This window comes from Callorhinchus milii, unplaced genomic scaffold (assembly GCF_018977255.1).
Source record: "Callorhinchus milii isolate IMCB2004 unplaced genomic scaffold, IMCB_Cmil_1.0 Scaffold3, whole genome shotgun sequence".
NCBI classification, from domain to species: Eukaryota; Metazoa; Chordata; class Chondrichthyes; order Chimaeriformes; family Callorhinchidae; genus Callorhinchus; species Callorhinchus milii.
In genome coordinates, this window is record NW_024704744.1 from 95966626 (window position 1) to 95985975 (window position 19350).

Sequence of the window (19350 nt, forward strand, 5' to 3'; positions counted from 1 at the left end):
GGGGGTCGGGGTCGGGGTGGGGGGGCCATGGCCCACGGTACTGCGCCCAGGAATATGCTGAAGTGTGTGGTGATCGGGGACGGGGCTGTGGGGAAGACGTGTCTGTTGATGAGTTACGCCAACGATGCCTTCCCGGAGGAGTATGTGCCGACGGTGTTCGACCATTACGCAGGTAATTACCCCCAATACACACACACACACACACACACACACCGCCCACAGTGCACCGTCTGTGTGTGTGTGGGGGGGGGTTGTAAGTGGGTGGTGTGTGTGTTGTGTGTGTGTGGGTGTTGTGTTGTGTGTGTGTGTGTGGGTGTTGTGTGTGTGGGTGTTGTGTGTGTGGGTGGTGTGTGTGTGGGTGTTGTGTGGGTGTTGTGTGTGTTGTGTGTGTGGGTGTGGGTGTTGTGTGGGTGTTGTGTGTGTGGGTGTTGTGTGGGTGGGTGTTGTGTGTGGGTGTGTGTGGTGGGGTTGTGGTGTGGGTGTTGTGTTGTGTGTGGGTGTTGTGTGTGTGGTGTGTGTGTGTGTGGGGTGGTGTGTGTGGGTGTTGTGTTGTGTGGGTGGTGTGTGTGTGGGTGGTGTGTGTGTGTGTGTGGGTGTTGTGTGTGTGTGTGTGTGTGTTGTGTGTGTGGGCCTGTTGTGTTGTGGGTGTGTGTGTGTGTGAGTGGTGTGTGTGTGTGTTTTGTGTGTGTGTGTGGGTGTTGTGTGTGTGGGTTGTGTGTGTGGGTGTTGTGTGTGTGTGTGTGTGTGTTGTGTGTGTGTGTGGGTGTTGTGTTGTGTGTGTGTGTGTGTGTGGGTGTTGTGTTTGGGTGTGTGTATGTGTGTGTTCACCTAAAGATGTACAGTCTCTGCGTCTGTCTGTGTGTGTGTGTATGTGTGGGGTGTGTTGTGTGTGTGTGTATATTGTGTGTGTGTTCACCTAAAGATATACAGTCTCTGTGTGTATTGTGTGTATATTGTGTGTGTGTTCACCTAAAGATATACAGTCTCTGTGTGTGTATTGTGTGTGTGTGTGTTCACCTAAAGATATACAGTGTGTGTGTGTGTATATATATATTGTGTGTGTGTTCACCTAAAGATACACAGTCTCTGTGTGTGTTGTGTGTGTGTGTGTGTATATATATATAATATTTATCTATATATCTAAAATACGTTAGCAAACTATTTACCCATTCTGTGCGTTTTTTCTTGGGGGGAGTGGGAGTGGGGGAGAAACCCAGAAAATCTCTCCCCCCCCCCCCCCTTACCCCCCCCACCCCCCTCCCCCCACCACCTCTTCCCTCCTCTCAACTTACTTTATAACCCTCTTCACCCCCCAAAAAAAAATCATCCTCTCAAACTGACCCAAACTCAACAGCTCCCAACTTTTATTTTATTTCTATTTTTTGCAGAAGTTTTTCTTTCCAGTGAAGTTTCACTGTCTGGTTTCCAGTTTTTTTTTCCCGCCTTCTTCTTCTTCTTCTTCTTTTCATTCTGTTTTTTTTCTTCTTCTTCTTCTTCTTCCTTTCAGTGCCAGATGATGATGATGATGATGATGATGATGTCTGGCTTTCTGATGCCATCTTCCAATCCTCTTATTAATCAAAGCCATTTGCTGTTTTATTCTGTCTGAAACGCACCTCTGTCTGTCTGTCTTTTTATTATTATTATTATTATTATTATTATTGATGCCTTTAATAAAGTAAAGTTTCTATATATTGTTCCGACTCTTTCTCTCTCTGTGTCTGACAGTCACAGTCACGGTGGGAGGTAAACAGTATCTCCTTGGACTTTATGATACCGCAGGGCAGGTGAGTGCATAATACATCCTGTATTCTGTTTCGTTTTGTTTTTTTTGGGGTTCGCAGCATATTTTAAAGGAACGCTTATTTTTTTTGTCGTTGCCTGTTTTGGGAATGGACCTAATATTTTGGGGGTACAGTTTCCTCCCTAACCCCGCCAGCTTCCCTTGCTTCGGTTGCCCGGTGTCTTAAGACTGAAATCCGCACAGATTTTGTTGTGTGATGGCGTGCTCGGAAAATAAATATGCCAATAATAATGGTTATTCTAATAATAATAACCCTCGCGGTTGATACGGCGCCTTATTAGGTGGTCGAGACGCGTCTCAAAGCGCTTCGCAGGACACACTGTAAAGCGGAGTGACTGTGCATTCTGCGCGCAGCCTTATTGCAACAACATTGTGGTAGCGAGAGCACAGTAGCAGTGCCGTAATATCAACAACAATAACAGTGTTCGTCCTTTCGTTCAATAATGGTACCTTATCACCAGTCCTCAACAGGTCTCAAAGCACTTCACGGGATTTTGCTTTTAAGTGTAGTGCCTGCGTGTGTTTTTGTGTGTTTGTAGGTAAACGCCTACAAGTAGGTAATGATCCGGTTAATATGACGTTGCTATATTTAAAAAGCTGTTTCTAATGCAGCTCAACCTCTCCAGACTGACGACAGCTGTTTGTTTTGAAATGGTGTGCGTTCGCCCACAGATATACAGCCAATTCCCTTTACAGTGTGTTCTGTGAAGCGCTTTGGGAGGTCCTCCCGACGTGAACAGCGCTATATCAAATGCAAGGATTATTTTTATTATTGTTTTGTGTGTGTGTGTGTGTGTGTGTTTGTATGCAAGAGAAGACCAGAAAATTGACCGAGTCATGGTTTTGTAAATTGTGCTAATAGCAGGACTTTCTGAGTCATGAAGAAGCTGACACTTTCATTGGGTTTGTTCGTAAACTCGATTGCATGTTAGTCGATTGCTCGGTGGGTACCGGTTCATTACGTTTCTTTGAACCTTTTCTGCCAGTTGCTTTCGGAGGCTGTCTTTAACGGTCTTAACTGCTGTTGCTCAAGAGCACGTCCGCCCTCTCCGACCCGAAAAGGAGGGCCGACGATTGCCCCGCTCGAACTAATTCAAAACGGCTTTATTTCTGATCGAACCATCGCAGGCAGTGACGGCACAGAAGAGGCCATTTGGCCCATCGGGTCTTTGCCGGCGTTTTTCTCCACATCGGCCATCAAATCCAGCTCCATTCCCCCGTGGCGTTCCCCGTATAAAAAAATATTAATTGGACTGCATCTCTTTTTTTCAAGTGTCGTCTAATTCCCGTTTCAAAATATGACCATTTACTCTTGTTTTTTTTTAAAAAAAAACCCCACACACACGCAATAACCGGCACAGACACGATGGGCCGAATGGCCTCCTTCTGCGCTGTATAATTCTATGATTTGCTATTGACTTGCAGTACAATACCAATACCTCCTGACCCCCCATCACCAGCTCAGGTATCCAGACAGTGTTTTGAAACGTCCTTTGAAAGGCAATTAAGAGGCCGCCATTATAAACGCAGACTGTACGTCAAATGTAAACGTGCGCGAGAATTTTCACAGCGGGAACTTGAAGTAAGGATTATTTCTCCATTGAAATCCTTTCGGATTCTCAGGACGTTGACTGACAATATTCTCTTCTCCCCGGTGGCTCAGAGTTCCCGGATTTCCCCGAATCTTCTTCCTCCTTTCGCTCAAATTCTTCCTCTTTCTCTCACATAGGGACTTTGAGTCTGAAACTCCCACGCCGTCCACGAGACAGTCATTGGGGGGGTGGGGGGGAGGGGTGAACGCACCCTGAAACTGCTGACTTTTAACCCTTTAAGATTCGAATCCATCATTTGCCGGAGTTCTTCGCTGTAAAGGTTTTCCTGAGGCACCAGAAGTACTTCACGTGGGTCACCCGATTATAACCCACGTGCAGTCATTTCCCGACTTTTCTGCCTTTTTTTCAGTGGTCGGCAGGATACGTATTTTCGGGAAAAAAAAACCCAATTGCGATCCCTACATCTGTCCCTCTGCGATACACAAGCGAAATGGATTTGTCACACGGCATCAAACGTTTTTTTGATGTTTGCGCTGAACTTAAAAAAAAAAAAACTTCACGGGAAATTACTGTTAAGTATTTCCATAGTCATCAACAATATCCTTCTCTGTGACTCGGTGAACTCAGGTCTCCCCAAACCGTCTTCCTTCTCGTGCTCGTACTCTTCCTCTCTCACCCTCGTGTAAGGATTGGGAACCATTCAAAACCGTGACCTTATTGGCACGTACGGAGCGTCAGGAATTTCCTGCCTTTGTCTTGCAAATGGACGGTTGGTGGGGGGGGGGTGGGGGGTGGAAAAAAACAAGAATCGTCTTAACTGTGATATCCCTCCGTACGAAATTCTGACCGTCGTGGTTTAATATTGCCAGGGTTTCTCTGAAGGGGTTATTTATCTGATTCTAAAAGAAAGTTTTAACACAGAGAAATTTCACACTGTTAAGTTGCAGAATTCTGCGCTTGGGTTAAGACCGAAACGGTGCTGTTTTGACGAATACTTTTGGACCGTTTTCACCGTGATCAGGTGGTAATTTCTCCAAACTGTTTCTTTTTTTTTGTTGAGGTGGGGGTGGGGGGTGTATAATTTCTCAATGTTAATTTTGTTTTAATCCCAGACTGACGCGAACAACCAGTGGCCATTTTATCAATGTGTTTTAACTTTAACATAGATTTGACCCAAAATGTTTTTTTTTTTTGGGGGGGGGGCGGGGGGCAGTAACTAAAGGCACTTCTTCTGATGCGATCGCACATCAAACTTGTGTACGCAACGTACTTACTCCACCTCCCGGAGACTAGCCCCCATCACGCCGGCCCTCGCCCAGGCTCCGCTGGCTCCCAATGACCGAACGGATCGTCTTCACTATCCTCTCACTCGTTTTCAAACCCCGTCCTCCCTACCTCTCCGATTTGTGTACCCCCCCCCCCCACCCACACGCTTCAGCACCCACGGCCTCCACTCGACTGGCTCTGGCCTCCCCCTTGTCCCCAGCCCCCTCCGCTCCACCATCGGCGGTACACTTGGCGTGGGGAACTGCGATATTCAGACCCCCACAGAGGATTGACTCAATTCCAACGCTCACTTGCCAGGCATGTCATCGTATTGGAACCAGCTCAGCTCAAGGACACCCTTTTACCCCCCACCCCCCCCAACCCCACCCCCACCCCCTCCGCACAGGAGGATAGTTCCAACAAGCAAATGCACAACTTTTTTGCAAAACTTTGTTGAATTGTATGGGCGAGATCTGAACATATAACAAGAGATCGAAGTATAACGTTTGCAAAAAAAAAAATGTTCATCTGCTCTGGGATAATATGTGTCACAATACGTAATTTGCCCAATCTGTATGGGTCTTAAATCACATCAAAAGTCAGGTGTGGGAATTTGACAAAGGCAGGAAACTCCCAACACTCTGTGTGCCGATGGAGTCACTCTTTTTGTATAGCTCGTAGACGTGGAAATCCTTAAATACTTAGTGAATTTCCGGTGAGATTTCAATTCGGTGCGAGTATCAAATCCATTTCATGTATTGTTTGTGTATCCTGGTTGGGCAGATGTGCGATTGGCAATTTTTTTTGTTTTCGTCCAAAAATAAGCAACGTGACAACCATCGGAAAGCTTGCCAGAGACGTTGGTAGCTGGGAAATGAATGTCTCTCTTATGCTAATGGTTATAAACATGTGTCTTTCTCCCCACCACCATCCCCCCCACCCCACCCCACATTTCCCGGAGCCCCAGATGCAAAATTGCTGGCGATGCTCTGTCTTGTCCTTTTGTGTCTCATCTTAAATGGAATTGGAGCAATTAATTTTAAGTCGTTTAAGAGGAGGAGGGAGGGGTGGCGGGGAGTGGGGGAGCGTTTTGATCATCTACCCAAATTGTGAGGGTGAAAGAAACCATCTAGGATCATTTTGGTAATTACCTGACGGTGGTGTTATGATTGACAGTCGATTGCTGTGGCTGTTTGTGTTGCAACGTGACCTCGCAGGATAATACCTTGCTGCCCGTTTTGAGTTTTGGTGGGCGCTGGGTTTCGGCCGAGGGCTTACGGCGGCAGGAAGCAAAACTTCGACGAGTTCTGCTCTTCGGAAGCTAAGCTTTAAGAGCCAAGAGATTGGAAATGCTGTCCTGCAATCCGAGAAGCCACGCGTGATGTGTGCGCGAGTCAGTAGAGAAGCATGTGCCGTATACGTTCAGATGGAAGTTGCCTCCGACATGAGTTTATTTTTAGAATGTTCCTCCCAAATTTCTATTGAAGTGGTGGCCTCTGATCCTTAATATTGCTCCAAGGCTCAGTGAAGAAAACTGGAAAGGATACAGACACTCATTACAAGTGATTTTTTTAATATATATATGCCATCGAAGCTGGATTGCAAGCCATGCACTTTTGTACAAAGCATGACTTCTGTCCAGTAGAAGTTCCAGTTCACAAGATAGTGATTGAGGTCACACATATCTTTCCACTTTTTCAAAAGGATGGTATCAGTGGGGAGGGCGGGGGCCCTCAGGGGGATAACACTCAGCAAATGAACCCACCTGTATCGAACAAATGTGTTGCCTATATTCAATCTCAGGATTTTGTGGAGTCCTGTAGCTCAGTGGTTAGAGCACTCGCTTTGCAAGTGAGAGACCTGAGTTCAATTCCAGGCAGAGGGCGAAACCTTGGGCAAGTTTCCTTACTCCACACAGAGCCTAATAATAATCCCTCCAAAACCAAAAACAATAATAAATTGGTCATTTTCAATCTACGACTGTTTGTGGGACATTGCTGTGCGCAATTGGCTGCCGCGTTCGCCCACAAATATACAGTCAATTCACTTTACAGTGTGTTCTGTGAAGCGCTTTGGGACGTCCTCCCGACGTGAAAAGCGCTACATCAAATGCAAGGATTATTATTATTATTATTATTATAACCTCAAAGGGAAGAAAACCAAAAATTTGCCTCGGAAGCGTTTTGGATTTGCTTTCAAAAAAAACATATAACTTTTCATTCCTGTTCCATTTTTTTTTTTTTGAGAAATGAAAATAAACTTAATTAAAAGAAAAAATCTCTTCCATTTAGGTTCCCCCACCACCCTCCCCCCTTCCCCCTTCCCTCCCCTCCCTCCCTCCCCTGGTAGCTATCTAGAAATTGACATTTTGATACTTGCAGCAATGGATCTGTCTATTTTTGTGTTGGGCAGATGGTTTAGATTGACTCGGACTGCCATGATTAAGAGTACAAGCATGAGTGCAACAGATGCTCAATTGCTTTGCCATTGGAAACCCGACTTCTTTAAATTTATAATCTGGTACAGTGTTTATTTTCGGTGGGGGGGGAAAAAAAAAAGGCTGGTAAGGCCATTACACCGTTAATTACAATACTATCCTCTACATATGGTCACATTCGACTTTCAAAACAAACCTTGGAAGGTTTAAAGTTTCACCACTTTTCTCCAGCTAAGCTTCTGAGAAGGGTTTTAAATGTCTAGCTTTAAATTGTCTAGCATGTGTTTAGCAAGCTTTTAAGATTAAGCTAAGCCTATAAACTAATTAAATGTATGGTTTACCTTTCCCCTTCCACTTTCATACGGAGCTTTCAGAGCGTTTCTTTCTGTTTTTTTTTGCTGCTCGGACAGAACACCAAATACTGATGAGATTTTTCGACTCGTGTATCTCTACGTATATGGGATAGTGTATATACTGTGTATTCCACATGACTTCAGCACGTTTCCGATGGCAGTAGTTTTAGTTCTTGCAAAATGTGGTTAAAGCTATGAGTTCAGAGTCTCCGGCTCTGGCTTAACCATTGGCGTGAAATGAAAGATTATGCAGAATTTGGGATTTTTTAAAAAAATATTTGCCTGCAAAATACAGTCACTACTCTTGTAGTAGTATATTTGGTGAAGCTCTTTGAGATGTCTCGATGATGCGATAAGGCGCTTTATCAAATGCAAGGGGTATTATCATTATTGTTATGTCTTCATATCATTGCTTCATGTCTGTAAGGGTACTTCTTCCAGATACGTTACTGAGTGACTTGCACGGTAAAATCAGGTCTGTTTATGTTTACACCACGTGTGCGCTCGCCGCTGGTGGTTTGACTTGTGGCCGGTGATTTCAGAACCTGGCACTTCTAACGTTCACACAACACCAGGTGCAGTACGTAGGCAGTCAGCCCACATTTGGTTTCTGACCTGCGGAGGCTGTTTGTAGTATACTGTACTGACAGCGTCCCGTGGCCGTCACAAAACGCACGCAGATCCCACCGTAAATCTGAAAGTACTTTCTTTTCTGAACCCTAAGAAAAGACCGGCGGAAAAACAAACGGCTCACAAAACGAGACTAAATACTTTGAACCTCCAAAGTTCCGCACCGTCTCAAATTTCGATGCGGCGGACTTCTAAGACGTGCGGTTTTAATATTTGAAGTCGAACGGGGTGACTGTGCGCAAATATTTGACCAACTGTGAAAATGAAGTACGTTTCGGGTATCTTTCTTCACGTTAAAATGGAGAAAAATTAAAAAAAAAACATGTGTTATATTGTTTTATTGAAGAAAAATCCCAAATCTTTCCTTTCCTGAAGGCGCAGGGCACAGTTCCACAGACTCCTTAACCAAGTGAGTGTTCACAGGCTGTTTGACCGCAAAGGCTATTTGATCGCAACTGTTCTGACCCAGTCCTCGCCCAACATATGCACATGGGCGTTTTTCAGCAGGGTGCATCAGATAATGATCACGACTAGGAACCCTGGCTGACCTTTCCCCTCCCACGCTCCGGGGCGTGGAGGCCAGATTAGTTTAGCTGACCTCCACGCAGATCAGAGATCAAACCTTCTGGTCGGTATGTTTTAGGACGACCCTGGCTGAGGCATCAACTCAAAGAAATTTTTGAGTTGATTCCCGTCTTATCTGTAGAAGGAAAAGAAAAGAAATGCAGGTTTAAGGGGCAGGGTTGGAGACGAATATCTTCCCTCGTTGTTGGGTTTGTTCGGCTTAACATATTGCAAGTCAATTGCACAACGTTTGTATTATTGTCAGCAATTTACACACTGCTCCACAGGAGCTGTTGGTTTTCTCCTACCCGCCAAATCAAGGCCAGAGTATCGTACAGCTGCCTTCAATGGCAGTTGTGCGTCTTTCAATTCTTTTGGTTTCTATCTGCTCCCGAAGCATTTAATCATCATTAAAATCCCTGGTGAAAATCCCTGAACGTTAGCGAACAAGAGGTCGCGGTGGCATTTTGGGCAGACTTCAAAACCGCGACAGCGATGGTACGAAACGCTTCACTTGCACATGAACATTATCTTTGTTTTGCTTTTGTTTCGCGTATTTTAATAAGAGCTAATGAAGCCACTAACTAAATTGCTTACCTGTGGCGAGCCAGCCAATGTAATACACAAAGCCCGAACTCTTACCTCTTCAGATCACGAGGGACTCTCACTGCCAGCAAGCTCGGTATTTTACCTTCTGTGATTGATTAGTGCACAGTGACTAATCTGTCTTACAACGAGTTTTGTGCTTTGCGTTCCTCATTGCGCCGAAGATGCTTGGCCATTTTCACGAGAAATGTTTCAGATTGATTAGAATTATTATGAGGATCGGGTTGAAAAACCAAGCGCGTTGTGTATGTATGTGTGCGTGTGTGTCTGCGTGTGCGCGTGCGCGGCCTTTTCCGTATACAATGTTCCTTTAATTCAGCGAGAAAGAGAGAGTTGGGGTGGGGGGGGGGATTGAAAAATAAGTATTTTGACGGTGCTTTGCTTTCGCAGGAAGACTATGACCGCCTGAGACCTCTGTCTTATCCCATGACCGACGTCTTCCTGATCTGCTTCTCGGTAGTGAATCCAGCCTCCTTTCAGAATGTAAGAGAGGAGTGGGTGCCTGAGCTAAAGGAACATGCGCCAAATGTTCCGTTTCTGCTAATCGGAACCCAGGTAGGCTGATTCACCCCCTCACTAACCGCCTCTGGTATCGACGGTCGAAATTCCCGCGTTTGTATTGTCTTAATATATATATTTTTTTAAAAAAAAGTTGAGACCAGTTGAGATGAGCGGTTTTTGAGGCGGGACGCAGGTTTCCTGACTCTGTAATGGAGCTCCTGTTTTTTCTCTTCCCCCCCTCTCTCTTCTCCCCACACACTCCACCCCCACAACCTCCCCACCGCTCCACCCCCCCCCACCCCCCCAGTAGTGTGTGCCACTGAAAGTTTTGTTGAATGTCGTAATGCTTTTTTTTTGTGAGAGCTCTTTTAACTTCCAAACCAGATGGTTTTTTTTTTGTAAACCTCCGCTCTGACCGAGGAGACTTTAATTCACTTCCAGCAGTGGGGAGTAAGAATTTTATCAGACGGAGCAGGGTAGGGAGGGAACTTTGTAATCACTTCAGTTTGTTTGCCACCTTAAGCGGCTGCAACCGTGTGTTAATCAATCAAGAGGCAGTTCTAGGTGACAGTCGTATTGAAGCCAACAGCCCAGACTGCACCATCCTGTTGGCTGGAAAAAAAAAGGATTGGAAGATCACCAAAAATGGGTGAAACCGTTGTAAAATATTAAGAGCAGCGGAGCCCGGAGAGTTGCTGGGAGAGAAAAGATTTTAGCTTAAAAGAGAGGACTTTGCAAACCGTGACGATGTCCGTTTTGGTGCAGAAAGCCACTGCAACTAAACCTTATTTGTTCACCAAGTAAAATTCTCTTTTTCAATTTGTGCTTCATCGATGATTAATGCACAATAACAATAATAATAATAATAATCCTTGCATTTGATATAGCGCTTTTCACGTCAGGAGGACGTCCCAAAGCGCTTCGCAGAACACACTGTAAAGTGAATTGACTGTATATTTGTGGGCGAACGCGGCAGCCAATTGCGCACAGCAATGTCCCACAAACAGTCGTGGATTGAAAATGACCAACTTATTGGTGTTTTTGGTTTTGGAGGGATTATTATTAGGCTCTGTGTGGAGTAAGGAAACTTGCCCAAGGTTTCGCCCTGACCTGCCGGGAATTGAACTCAGGTGTCTCGCTTGCAAAGCGAGTGCTCTAACCGCTGAGCTACAGGACCCCCAAAATAATCCTTTGAACTATATTATGATACTAGTAATTTTTCGGCAACCGTAGAAATTTACAGCACAGAAGGTCTTTCGTCCCATTGTGTCTGTGTGGCTCTTTTAAGAGCAATCTTTTCAGTCCTATTTACCTGCCCTTTCCCGTTCCCCCGCGGCTTACTCCTTTTTAGGTACCTGTATTTATCCAGCCCCCTGTTGAAAACTAACATGGATTCCGCTTCAACCACTGCTCCCGGCAGTGTATTCCATACACGAACTGCTCTGCGTTGAAAATAAATCCTCCCGAACCTTCCCATATGCTCGTTTGCTAACTGTCTAAAATTGATACCCTCCAGTCACTGATTCATCGACCGTAGGAAATAATTTCCCTTTACTGACCATCAAAACCCCTCATCATTTTAAAGACTTCTCTTCAGGTCACCCCTCAACCTTCTCTGTTCCAATGCAAAAAAATGTCTCTGCTATTCGAGCGAACCACTCATCCACAATATCCTAATCAAATTCCTCTGCACTCCCTCTATCGCCTTGACTTCAACATTCAACGTTGGATTTTGGGGAAGGTTCGAATAGAAGTTTAAATAATCTTAAAATTTATACTGCAGAATCTGGGAGCTGATTTATTCATATTTCGTGCTTTTTAGTAAAACGTGACCATTGTGCATTTTTGGACATGTTCCAAGTTCAAATTCAACAGAAAATGAGCAGCAAGATATACAAATAGCAAATGCCAAAAAAACTTGCGTTGACTTGTTTAGCTCGCTGCGGATGAATCATTACCCACATTTTTGGCACTTTCATTGGACATCAAAATGCTGTTGAGATTTATTATATATAAGATTACGGTGAGGAATTGAACTTGGTAGCTTCAATTAAATTGAGATTGAGGTCTTGTTAAAATTCTGGTTTTAAAGCTGGCTATGATTCCTCCCCAAATTGGTTTAATGTGATTACGAAGGTGATGTGATCATGTGAATAATTAAGGTTGGTAATAGAGCTTACACATGCCAACGTGTCTATAACCCACACGCAAGGAGTTACTTCGACGTGTGTAGTAATAATAATAAATCTTGCATTTGGTACAGTGCCTATAAACGTTAAACATCACAAGACACTTTACGATGAACTTATAAAACGTAGTGACTGTGTATTGTAGCCGTAGGCAGACATGACAACTGATCTGCATCAGCACACAGCACTGAGACCTGTACATAACACACACGCACACACATGAACATACAACAGCCTGCTCTTCGGTGAACTTATACATTTGCCCATCACAACATACACAAGTCAGTCCACTTTACAGTATATCACGAGAACCACTTGATGTGAAAGGGACTATGTCAAAATGTGCGGATGATCAGAGGAAGGTTTTTCTAACAGGAAGGATTTTTTTTTTTTACCCTCCCTCCAAAAATCACTGTTAACGTAGACGTTTGATAACACTTCAAAAATCAAAACATCACCTGTTAAGGGGGGGAAAGTGCCCATTTAATGCACAACCTTCTGACTCGGAGCTGAAAGTGCTATCACTGATCTAGGCATTTTTTTTTGTTATTTAAATCGATTCTTTAAAGTCCAGGGACTCGATGGGATTCGGTGACTCCTGCACTTGGATCATCTCTACTTCAATCCATCCTCCTCGTGCAGTTTTTTGTTTTGAGAGGGTGGGGAGGGGGGTGGGGGAAACATTTTAGACATTAACAGAGATTTTTGATGTGTCGGATGTTTGACAGTCAAAGGTTAAACCTTTTTGTCTGTAGACACAGGAATAATAATATATATAATAATAATATCTAGTTTTTAAAAAAAACACGGGATCTCGCTTTGCTCCCGAGCACACAATGATGGAAAGGTATCTTGCCTTTCTATTCATTTGATTCCCAACGCTAGTAAGGATTTAAACACAGCCGTGGGAATATCGATTATGGGGTGAGACCTCCGCACTTCTCTGTGTCTGCATTAAAAAAAATGTACAGTTCAACGTGACAGAAATAGAGCGTTTCTTAAAAGAGATTTTTTAAGAAAATAAAATTCGGGTAATTTATAACTGATCCGTCCGATCAATCAGGGAGAGGTTGTTGGGGGGTGTGGGGGTGGGGGGGAAAGAGACTGCCTTTGAAGTGAGTGGTTCTAGTTCCTGACATCACCTGCACAGATGACTCAAATCTCCTCTGGAGCTTAAAGAGCGCATTGTAACCTTGAAATCGCTTCCTGTTGGTAGTTTCTTATTAAAAACAAAATTGCCAGCCTTTTTATTTATATCCTGCCTTTGTGCTGCAAGTGACTTTGCCCACACGCTGCAAATAGCCTTCGCGTCCGCACGCGAAAGTCGATGATGCTGAGATTGACGAATATTTATAGAGAGATGGAAACTTCGACGGTTTAGGTTTCAGAGATATTGTATTCGATGATTTTTAAAGGTGCCTTCCAAATGTTCCTCTTTCGACCAGATGCTGCATTAAACGATTCCATGTGGCATTCTTTCTCCCGTCCGCAGTCAAAATCGTCTAAACAGAGATTTCCGTTTGAGAGTAAATAAGACGCTTTCCATGAAACATGCAGTCGGTTTTGATTAAATGGGGAGTAGGTAGGAGAGGGTGGAGGGGCAGGGGTTTGAGAGGGTTGTCGTAGGAGATGTGGGGGAGTGTTTGCATCTTTTAAGATCAGATGATGGGGACGTTGAGGTGTGATGGTTTTTGCAGAAATCTTCTATTTTGTCTATTTTGTCGCACGCAAGACAATGGATGTGTTGTTTACGCATCGAAGAGTAGACAACAACTTGCATTTTTCTCTTTGACCGAGCCTTCAGCTCCCCTCTCGACTCTCTTCCCCCTCCTCGCTCCCTCCCCTCCCCTCGCTCCCTCCCTTCCCTCCCCTCACCCTGACCATTTCCCCCCAATGCTCGGGTCATGACCCAACTGTGCAGCGCCTTGGGACGTCCTCCTGACGTGAAAGGCGCTTTATAAATGGAATCTTGTTGTTGTTGTTGTTGTTGTTTACATGGGAGTCCTGAATCGCTGGAGCCACACACGCAAAGACACCACAGCTTTAACCATTCAGAATAATTTCACAATCCTGCAAACCATAAGTGTAAGGCTGCAAACCGACCATGGGCATTGCTTCAATAAGGTTATATTTAGCTTTTTTTTTTTTGAGATTGAGCCCCTGCCGTGATACTGCAAAACGGAGGGCAGCATCAGCTGAGATGAAATAACCCTGAGAAATTTTAATAGCAGATTCACCTAATCGTGACCCGAATCTGCTTAGGTGAATCTGATTAATGCAAGTGTTGCTGAAACTGCACCCAAGGTAATGAGATTGCCCAACCACTCGGTATTTGGGACACCTCTTTACTTAGAATCCAAAAACGTTAAGAGGAGCAAAACGGGTCATTTGGCTCAGCGCACCTGTGCTTAGTTTTCTCGAGCTGAGCCATTTAACCCATCCTCAATAGCCTTTGGTATTCCATCTCGTCGAGCATGATTTGTTTTCTTTAGAAAAAAGAAATTGCGAACTCTTTTAACTACGGCGTGTGACAAGAGAATTTTACATTACACCCAACCCTCTTGGTTGACGGAGAGGATTTTTATTTAACCTCAGTAGTCTGCGCTGAGTTCTACACACGTAGAAACAGGAGTAGGCCATTGAGCCCCTCACGTTTGTTCCGCCATCTGTAAGATCACGGCTGATCTGTACCTCAAGTTCAATTACCTGCCTTTGCCTACGTATCCCCTAATACTCTGACCTAACAAATATCTATCCACCTCAGTCTTGGAGATGTGAATTGATCCAGCGTCCACAGCCTTTTGGGGGGAGAGAGAGCTCCAGATTTCCACTACCCTTTTGAGTGAAAAACTACCTCCTAATTTCACTCGTAAATGGCCAAGCTCTACTATTAAGGTTATGCCCACTTGTTCTGGATTCACCTATCAGAGGAAATCCACCACATGATCCAGGATTGTTCAGAAAGTTGAAGGGCTTCAAAGACGAGCAAAGCACTGAGAACTTTAGGGTTTCATTCATGCTCGTCTCGTACTGTTTTTCAGGTTGATCTTCGCGATGACCCAAGAACTTTAACTAAACTGAATACCTTGAAGGAAAAGCCTGTGACGACAGAGCAAGGGGAGAAGTTGGCAAAGGGGGTACAGTATTCCATTTAAGATCAATAGATTATTGAACTGCTTTTGATTTTATGGACAGAAAGCAACCTGTGGTTTTCATTATGCCCAAAATGATATTAAAGTGGTCTTAACTCATCTTAACTTTGATTTCCTTTAAAACAAAGTGGTTACAGAAAGCAGCAGGTTACATCTGCCTACGGTTTTTTTTTAGAGCAAATCTCTCTCTCACCCCTTGGGTATACAGTTATTGTATAATCTGTATAATTTGCGTTTATATCGTGCTCTTTAATAGGTTAACCGTAGTCAATCGTTTGGGAAACTGGTGCCTGGGGTGATGGACATGCAGAGTTTGGGGCAGATGTGAATGCAGGTGATGGGACGTTAGTATTAGCTTGAATTTGCAGATAGTGGACCTCAGGAGTGCATTTGAGACGTCATGACAGGAGGTAACAAAGGCGTGAACGAGGATTTCATCAACATTTGGTGTGAGATACGGGAGGAGGTTGGCAATGTGGAGAAGTCTCTGCAGGGTTAGTAACAGAATAGTCTTTGCCGAGAGGAATTTAATTATATGAGAACTATTATCTGTAAATATTGCACATTTAGACCAGGGCCGGTTAGCGTGTGGACCACTGACAGACTGGCTGTAGGTTATGAAGGAGGGCAGATTGTGTACCAGTGTTTCGGAAGGTCAAAAGTGCTGTTTTGGGGTTAAGGAAAGCATAGTAGTACAGATTCTTTTTTTTAATATGAAACGTATTTAAATTACCCAACAAATAGAAAAAAACTGGTGCTGGATTATACACACACACACAAACGCACAATACATGCTTTGATAGGCCTTTGCAAATGATCACTTTTTAAAACAGATTCAAATCAAATGTTTAAATGGCTCTAAACGCTTTACCCCCCCCCCCCTACCCCCAACCCCCTTGACAGATTGGAGCATACTGCTACGTGGAGTGTTCAGCCTTAACGCAAAAAGGACTGAAGACGGTCTTTGATGAAGCCATAATTGCTATCCTAACTCCAAAGAAAAATGTTTTGAAAAAAAGACTTGGATCAAGATGCATAAATTGCTGTATGATCACATGAGAGGGAAGATGCAGCAAGGACTGACCATGTCCACTGTGAAAAAAAAAAACCCTGCAGCAACTATAAAGCAGTTATGTGTATTACACAAGAGTGTGCGTGTAGCAGCCGAAGATGAAAGTACACTAAATTCACTGGGAACTGTACAAAGTTCTGCTGTGCTGGCTGGAGGAAAAAAGCAAATTTGCGAATTGATGTCATCTGGAGGAATTCATTTCCCTGGAGGGTACAGATGCAAGATTCTCAGGGGTTGTTTCACCGACAAATACAATCTTTTCCTCCCTCCTCCTCCCCCCCCCCCCACGTTTTAAATGGGGGAAGTGAATCATCTAGACTCGAGCATGCTATAAAACTTAACGTATCATTTCTGGGACTAACCACATGTTCACGAGAACAGACAACTTTTTATTCTCCCGCGAACGCAGCCTTGGGAGGAAGCTGGCCAAAACGAACCGCGGGCACGGCTTGGAATCCGGAGTCGGTTGGGTTGGGTTGGGTTGAGCAGCGACGGCCCGCTGTCAGCTATCTGCTTTTGTACGTGAGCTGCTTCTTGTGCCAGTGTATCCACAGGGGTGCCCCGACCAGACCGACGGCGAACCCAAAGGTCGCCCCGAGCGTGCAGGAAACCGGCCACACCTGCAAAAAAAAAAAAAAAGACAACATGCACATTAAAATGTCTTCTGCAGCCCCTCTCCGACGCACAGGACGAAGCACAGATTTTAAAGTAGCCGAAATTTGATCGTTTTTCTTTTCTTCCTTCCTCCCCCCCCCCCCCCCACTGCCTAATCGGGTTCCGACTGAAAAGACGTCAAATTGTAATCGGTATTGTGCAACTTTTCCCCCATGTATTCTGTACTTTTTGGAGAGTTTAAAAAGCATTTTTTTTTTCCCCCCATGGTTTGATTTTCAGCATTTAGTAGAATGCAGCATTTACATAAATATATATATACACACACATATATATATATGTGTGCAAAATATTTCTTAGAGCAGGTCAATCTTCTGTAGGTTTCATCTATTTCAGTAATAATTTCAAACACTAACTTGCAGACGTTACCTATTATTTGAGATAGCTCTTGTATTTTTAAAATCTATGAAAGTCTGGCCAAATAAAAATGTGAAACAGCTGAAACAGTTAATTTTTTTTAAAAATGAGATTTACAAGCTACATCTAAAGTGTGTATATATATAATAAAAATAGGTTTGACTCTTGTTTTTCCTGTTAAATGAAGTGTCTGTTGGGCCGAATGCTGAAAACTCACCTTTTTAATATTGTTTGATACCAAAATAAATTTTTATTATCTCAAATCGCCTAGTGGTGTACAGTGATTCACAATCTGAAGACCTGAAGGCCACTAATAAATAGTAAAAAAATAATCTGTGCATTTGAGATAGCGCCTTGTCACGCCATTCAAACGTCTCAAAGCGCTTTACAGGGGATATTGTAAAGTGGAGTGACTGTGTATTTTGTGGGTGAAATACAATCTGTCAATCTATTTTGATAGATTGCTTTGTAGAAAGTAGTGGTACCATTACCAACATGTCTCAGCAGCGTCTTAAAAATGCTGGCTCATCGCCATAAAAACAGCAAAATAAAGTTTTCAGTTCTTTTCCAATTAATGCGAGAAATACTTAAAATTCTTAAGTGACAAAAATCACTTACATTTTCACCAGCAGAGGAAGGAGAGCTTTATTAATCTGAGAATTATCCTCCCGCCAACTCAACTTAGGTTTCCGGGTCCAGTGCCAATGAATTTGAGGAGGGGGGAAAGAAAGGTAGAAGGGTTTCTTTGTTCCTGCTTTGAGTTTTTAAAAATCTTTTGTTGGCCAGGCAGTATCCAATTTGGGGAATGAAAGAACTTACATTTTTATAGTGCCTTATCAACATCTAAACGAATGAATGTCATTACTGTCAAGTGTAGTGGTGGTTGNTTTTTTTTTGAGGCTAATGTAAGAGGAATATTTTGCTCGCAGGAAGGTCTCACAACCTTCCCTAAAGTAAATAGCCAAGCAATCTGAATTATTGACCCTGGGAGAAACTTCCTCTTTTCGGGTAGTGTCATGGGATCTTTTACAGTTTACTTGACAGAGGCTGATGAGACCTTGTGATTACATTTCATCCAAAAAAAAAGGCACCTCCAACAATTTAGCGCTCCTCCAGTTCTGGATTGGCATATCACCTTGGACGATCACCACAAGTAACCCCCTCCCCTCCTGCCAAATGACTAACAGTCAGATCCCTACTTATTGCGAGGTAAACGGAGGGGGGTGGAGCAAGGAAACTCGACCAGCAATTCGAGGTCCTCTCGCTTGCGAGGCGAGTGGTCTAACCTCTGAGCTACATGGCACCACGCGACCCTGACGAATATTTTTTTTTACAGCAGTATTAAAAACTCTTCTTGAAACATTCACTGGGCAATCCTTTTTAAAAAACTGAAAGCGGCCCAACATTGAAAATGGGACTTTCACACCCTTCCAACAGCGGGAGGAAAAGTCAGAACCCTACAATGAACTGAAATGTAATAACACGGCTTTACATGTGGGCTGCGTTCGCCCACAAATATACAGTCAATTCACTTTACAGTGTGTTCTGTGAAGCACTTTGGGACGTCCTCCCGACGTGAAAAGCGCTATATCAAATGCAAGGATTATTATTATTATTATTATTAAGGCAAATGCATTCCTCGGTCAGTAAGGGCTTGATCTTGCCATGATCTGCAGTGACCTTTTTAATCACTTTTTTTGTTTAGATCACTCGCCTCGCAAGCGAGAGGACCTGGGTTTGATTCCAGGGCAGGGGGAATTGTTGGGAGAGTTTCCTTACTCCTCGCGCCTCTGTTTACCTCGCAGTAAGTAGGAACCTAGTTGTTAGTCGCTCGGCAGATCGCTTTTCCAGAGATGATAATCCCTTCAAAAAGAAAAACATGTATTTGGTCTCCCGGTCCACGACAGTTTGCGGGACACTGCTGTGCACAATCAGTCAATTCACTTTACAGTATATTCTGTGAAGCGCTTTGAGACTTCTCAAAGACGTGATCAAATGCAAGGATTGCGATATGTTATTAGTCGCAGATATTGGGAGAAGAGGCTGGAACAGTAAAATATGCCAACATGGAAACTGGAAACCCATCGCCAAAAAACAAGACGAAACACGTGGGCAAAAGTTGCAATGACAGGCACATTTTTTCACTCTCTGTCCCAATGCTGATTCAATTGTTGTTTTAAGATTTTTTGTCACT

The 19350-nt window shown here is 43.8% G+C and overlaps 2 protein-coding genes across 2 annotated transcripts in view; one reads left to right on the forward strand and one right to left on the reverse strand.

Annotated features, from left to right (window-relative positions):
* rhoq (ras homolog family member Q) lies at nt 1-17419 on the forward strand. Its single transcript, XM_042333638.1, has 5 exons — nt 1-172; nt 1729-1787; nt 9604-9768; nt 14945-15040; nt 15959-17419. Exons 1-5 carry the CDS (start codon nt 28-30, stop codon nt 16112-16114), a joined length of 621 nt encoding a protein of 206 aa, XP_042189572.1. The 5' UTR covers nt 1-27; the 3' UTR covers nt 16115-17419.
* Nucleotides 16496-19350, reverse strand: part of pigf (phosphatidylinositol glycan anchor biosynthesis, class F) — a 21545-nt gene continuing 18690 nt past the window's right edge. The window contains exon 5 of the mRNA XM_007896868.2: nt 16496-16747. Coding sequence (XP_007895059.1) covers nt 16634-16747 — 114 coding nt within the window. The 3' untranslated portion in view covers nt 16496-16633. The remainder of the gene's footprint in view (nt 16748-19350) is intronic.